This window comes from Sceloporus occidentalis, unplaced genomic scaffold (assembly GCF_023333645.1).
Source record: "Sceloporus occidentalis isolate IW3139 unplaced genomic scaffold, rSceOcc1.0.p SCAF_22, whole genome shotgun sequence".
NCBI classification, from domain to species: domain Eukaryota; kingdom Metazoa; phylum Chordata; class Lepidosauria; order Squamata; family Phrynosomatidae; genus Sceloporus; species Sceloporus occidentalis.
In genome coordinates this window covers 5,515,973-5,521,972 of record NW_028317002.1, presented here as the reverse complement: position 1 = coordinate 5,521,972, position 6,000 = coordinate 5,515,973, and the positions used below count along the sequence as shown (strand labels likewise).

Here is a 6,000-nt window from a genome sequence, read left to right as displayed (position 1 = left end):
TCAGTCTCCTTTGCAAGGGTTCTAACTCCGTTGCGATGCCGGCATGTCATGCTGAGCGCCGGAATATGATGTCATATTACGGCGCTCAGCAGTGAAGCAGCAGGCACCGCAGCAGAGCAAGAAGACTGAGGCGCTGCGCTCCCACAGCAAGACTTCTGGATGGTAAGTCCAAAACCTGTTTGCCTTCAACTACAAAGGGGGAGATAGAGTAGATAGTGAGAAATGAGGGAGAGGGGGGTAGATAGTGAGAAGCGAGGGAGATGGGGGGTAGATAGTGAGAAGGGAGGGAGAGGGGGATAGATAGTGAGAAGGGAGGGAGAGGGGGTATATAATGAGAAGGGTGGGAGAGGGGGGGGAAGATGGTGAGAAGGGAGAGAGGGGGTAGATAGTGAGAAGGGAGGAAAAGAGGGTAGATAGTGAGATGGGAAGAAGAGGGGGATAGATAGTGAGAAGGGAGGGGGGGATAGATAGCGAGAAGGGATAGATAATAAAGGGATAGATAATAAAAAGGGAGTGATTTTATATTTACCTTTATTGCTGACATTTTATGTGATTTCCAGTTGATCTATACCTGCAATGCTATGTTTCCATACATTATTATTGTATACCTGCAAATACAGGATTTGTATGTCTGATTCTATGCCTCCAGTGCTTGGTTCACGTGTGAACAACAACAACAACAATAATAATAATATATATATTGTATATATATATGTATATATATGTGATTGCTAACAGCAATCACACTCCTGTTAGCAATCACACTCCTATCATACCAAGTCAGCTAGTACATGCTGGAATCTTGGTATGCCTGGACATGAAAGGAGTGTGATTGCTGTTAATTATATATATATATATATATATATATATATATATATATATATATATATATACCGTATTTGCTCGATTATAAGACGACCCTGATTATAAGACGACCCCCCAAAATCTGAATATTAACTTAGGAAAAAAAGAAAAAGCCTGAATATAAGACGACCCTAAAGGAAAAAAGTTTTACCAGTAAATGTTAATTCATGTAAACTATTTTTTTTAATAAAAGCTATGATTGAGAAAAATATTTTTTTTGTTTTTATTTCTTGTATTTTCCAACCTGTCCCCCAGTTACGCACATCTGCCCCCAGGCTTGCCACTCCAATATGGCACTGTGGCCCATGATATGCCTTTTAACCCTCTATATGCCACTGTGCCCCATGGTATGCCTTTTGACCCCCTATGTGCCACTCTGCCTCCAGAAATGCCTTATACCCCTATATGCCACTCTGCCTCCAGAAATGCCTTATACCCCTATATCCCATTCTGGCATTTAGGGGGTTAAAATGCATATTATGGGGCAGAGTGGCATATAGGGAGGTATAAGGCATTTCAGGAGGCAGAGTGGCATTAAGGGAGTTAAAAGGCATTGTATAGAGCACTCTGCCTCCAGAAATGCCTTATACCCCTATATGCCACTCTGGCATTTAGGGGGTTAAAATGCATATTATGGGGCAGAGTGGCATATAGGTGTATAAGGCATTTCAGGAGGCAGAGTGCTCTATTAAATGACCCCTTAACGCCACTCCAGAAATGCCCTATGCCCCCATTTAACACACACACACCCTATACCCCCATTTAACTAACACACACACACACACACACACTCTCCCCTCCCCTCCCCTCTCAGCCCTCTCTTACCGGTGCTTCCAGCCGGGGCAGCGGGTTGACGTCGCCTTCTGCTGCAGCCGGAAGGAGGTGGAGTTGGCAGCGGGGGTTTGTATCCGTCCGTCGCGTATACTTTCCCCGGCTGTCAGAGATCAGAGTTCCCCGCACCGGTGCGGGGAACTCTGATCTCTGACAGTCGGGGAAGGTTTGCGCGACGGACGCAGACAACCCCCGCTGCTAGCCACACCTCCTTCCGGCTGCAGCGGACGTTGTCTACGCGGATCGCGTAGACGTCAACCCGCTGCCCCGGCAATACAGCAGGAAGCACCGGTAAGTGTGTGTATGATGGGGGGGGGGTGAGACAGGAGGATCCAGGTCCCCTGCAGCGGTGCGGGGGATCTGGATCTTAGTCTCCTAATCAGACTCTATTTGAGGTCTGATTAGAAGACGACCCCGATTAGAAGACGAGGGGTATTTTTCAGAGCATTTGCTCTGAAAAAAACCTCGTCTTATAATCGAGCAAATACGGTATATTAATATTGTAATTGATTTTTTTTGTCCAATTTTGGTGTTTAACTTACTTTAAATAAAAGTGTGAGATTTTTTTTATGGTGAGGGGGTCATTTTCGGTTTCGGCCAAGTAAATGCTGAATTTTCGGTTTCAGTCCAGAATTTTCATTTTGGTGCATCCCTAAGCCAGACACTGAAGTGGTAGGCCTGCACCACATCAATGTTTGGCTTAGTATATAGTTATAGGGGTTATGCTGCACTATTGTCAATGTCTGGCTCAATGTATAGTAAAAGGGATTATGCTGTATCACTGTCAATGCCTGCCTCAGTATATAGTGATAGGTGTTATGCTGTACCCCGTCAATGTCTGCCTCAGTATATAGTGATAGGTGTTATGCTGTACCACCGTCATTGTCTGCCTCGGTATATAATAACAGTAATGCTGTACCACCTTCAATGTCTGCACCAGTATATAACGAAAGAACCTATGCAGTTTTAAAGTGTGTGTGTATGTGGCGGGGTGCCACATAAAGGATCCGCCCCAGGTGCCAAATACTCTAGGTACGCCCTGGTTTTACCATTTGTAATTTAGGGCACCCACAAAAATTATGTTTTTGACAAGTAGGCCTTCCTCTTAAGGCCACATTAGTATACACTAATTATATCAATCACTTTGGAATAATCTTAAAATACAGTTTCACAGTGTCTCCTGTATACAACTAGAGCAGGTATATTATACATGTGAATAATGCTTGATTTGAGGTCTACAATCTTTTGATATGGTCATGATTCATGATAATGAAACAATAATTATTTTGAATATAGTATATTAGTATAATGTATACATTATGCTAATGCACACAAATCTGTAACAAAAAAACAATGATCACCATCAAAAGTACACTAAATTGAATATTGCCATATGGGTTCTAAATAAGGTAGACCCATCTTAACATATTGAATGTACCAGAGTTCTAAGACTTACAAAACATAAATATTTCAAGCTGAAGGCAATATATGGTGCTTTAAGAAAATGAAAGACAACCGGTGAAATGGTGAAAAATATCCTGAAACAACGTTGCTTTCTGTATTTAGAAACTATTATCGATAGCATTCAATATCATTAGAAAAAGAAGCAATTGCATTTTATGTTTAGAATCATATCCATACTCAAAAATGCACAATATGACAATATACATTTACAGGTCATCAGTTAATTTAATTTCTATTAATAGATATAGAAAAGGGGTCAACAACAAATCAGCCCCTGATCCTAACACAGCTCTTTATGTTCCAATTGCAGTCAATAATTAGCTGTGTTTTAGCAATATCACATCTGTTGTCATTGAGACATGCAGTCATTTACTCTTTATCTTCAGAAAGTTGATTTAGCATAAGCATGGATTGAAAATATTCAGATAAATAGAAGGAAAAAAAATAAATTCACAGAAGAACATTCATCCACCATATTTATTGTACATAAAACAGTTTTTTTCTTTTATATAAACTATACTGCATTTTCTCCACGACTTCCCTGTCTTGTACACTTTAAATCATTCAGATAGATTATTGTGTATCTTTTTTATTGAAGTTTCATCGTTTATAGTCATGACAATTCACACTGTCCTGCATCCAATATATTTGGCCCTAGTAACGTTGACATTTTCACTATGAGTATCGCCTTTCTATTAATCTGTACCTATTGTATATTTTCTCTGATGTCATCAGCCTCGATCTTTATACTGTGATCCTTCAAGGCACCTGTGTTGTCATTGGCATTCCATCTGCTGTCAACGTTATAATCAAATATATGCTCCTTATTATCTTCATTGTTCGATCCATAATTATAGCTGGCTTGGTTTTCACTTGTTTCAAAATCACCACCACTAGGTAGACTTTCTTGGAAGCTGTCTCCTCTCTCTTTATCAAAAGCATCTTTGTAGCTTTTATTTTCAGCCTCATCAAAGTTGCCATTGTTATGTCCATGACCATGCTCATTATAAGACGGCTCATAAGCAGAAATTCTTGTATGTACCATTGAATCGTTGTCAATGATCGCTTCTTCTGCTTTGTTTGCACATCCTTCAGATACCACAATTCCCTTTCTTTCTATATCTCTGCCTTTCTGCCATTTCCCGGCCTCATTATGAGATATGGTGACTTTTTGGTGTGCAGGGGTATCCTCTCTGAAAGATTCCTCATCTTGTTGATCTGACAATGTCTCATTAGTGAATAACGGTGACATGACAGAAAGTTTAGTTTTACTAGTCATCACATTTGCAACATCTTCCAGAAGTGCATTGGAGTGGTCTTTGTCTGATACCACAGTATTATTAATTACAAATGCATCTGCAATAAGATAACAAGAAAGCTGAGTGAGTGACACAAGGAAATGAGCATTCTCTTATAGACTGTAATTTTTCACAAGGTTATCTACAAAATGTGTACATATTCACAACCACTGTGCATCAGGAGCGTAATAAAATGGGTTTCCTTGGCTGAGCAGGGACACAAGCCCCCTAAAGTAGTGGAAATGTGTGGAGTCATGAATCACACTTCACTATCTGGATGTCTAATGGGTGAATCTGGGTTAGGCAGATGCCAGGAGAAAACTATCTATCGGAATGTATAGTGCTTACTGTAAAGTTTGGTAGAGAAGGGATGATGGTCTGGGTGTATTTTTCAGGGTTTTGTCTAGGCCCCTTAATCCAAGTGAAGGTTATTTTTAATGATACAGCATACATTTAATACATACATGCAACATACACACATTTAAGAACAGTTTTCAGAGTCTGGTGTTAAAATATTTGAATGGCAATTGAGTGATAGGAAACAGAAGGTTGTAGTTAATGGTGTATATTCAGCATAAGGTCATGTCACTAGTGGGGTACCTCTATTATTTTTATTAGAAATACTACAAAAGGTCTTAACGGTAGGGTATGCATTTTCGTAGAAAATACAAAGGACTGCAATGAGGTAAACATTTTAGGTGGAACAAACCACATGGCAAATGATTCAAGTAAATTAGAAGAATGGTCAAGAGTGTGACAGCTGCAATTTAATGTTGATAAATGTAAAATAATACACTTGGGATATACCAAGGCAGATTGTGGGCACTGTTCTGCCAGTGACAAGAGAGCAGAGACACTTGGGAATAAATATTGCTGAGGACTTAAAGTTAAGAGTGTGATACAATAAAGCATTGCCAACAAACAAGCAATGTGCAGGGTTGTATAGCTAGAAACATTAGTAGCAGGAAGGAGGCAGTGGTTATGCCACATTATGCCACATTATGCCACAAAGTATCATGAAAGCCTAAGGGGGCTCAGTTTGTATAGCTTGGAGTAAAGAAGAGATTTGAAAGAAACATTTAAATACTCTAAGGGAATTTAGTACAAGTGAGAGGTTTATATAATATATATTATGTATTATATATAATATAAAACTAGACGGTCAGAGATTTAGATGGGCCAAATGGTTCTGCTGTCAAATTCTGTGTTTCGGTGTTATGTTATGCTGGATTTGTCTTCCAACTGTATATCTAAAGAAGTCCTAATTAAGCCAATAATCTTTTGGGAACTGAAGCCCTGTGTCCACAGCTATGGCATAACTAATAACTGAAAATAATCATTAATATTCACTTTTAAATAAATATATGATATAATGTAAAACCCAATGGAATGTTGAAAAAGTGAAATAAAGGAAAAATAAGCTGTTGGATGTTTTTCATAAATCATAATCTTCGATAAAGGAGAAATTCGCACTGAGTGAACCATCTACAAACGTTTACAACTGTGATTGCCTGCACTGCCCAGCTTTAAAAACAAAGTGATC

At 39.3% G+C, this 6,000-nt stretch overlaps 1 protein-coding gene across 1 annotated transcript in view; it reads right to left on the bottom strand.

Annotated features, from left to right (window-relative positions):
- Positions 1-3,865: 3,865 nt before the first annotated feature.
- Positions 3,866-6,000, bottom strand: part of LOC149300926 (uncharacterized) — a 164,755-nt gene continuing 162,620 nt past the window's right edge. Inside the window, exon 90 of the mRNA XM_089484481.1 lies at positions 3,866-4,515. Coding sequence (XP_089340607.1) covers positions 3,866-4,515 — 650 coding nt within the window. The remainder of the gene's footprint in view (positions 4,516-6,000) is intronic.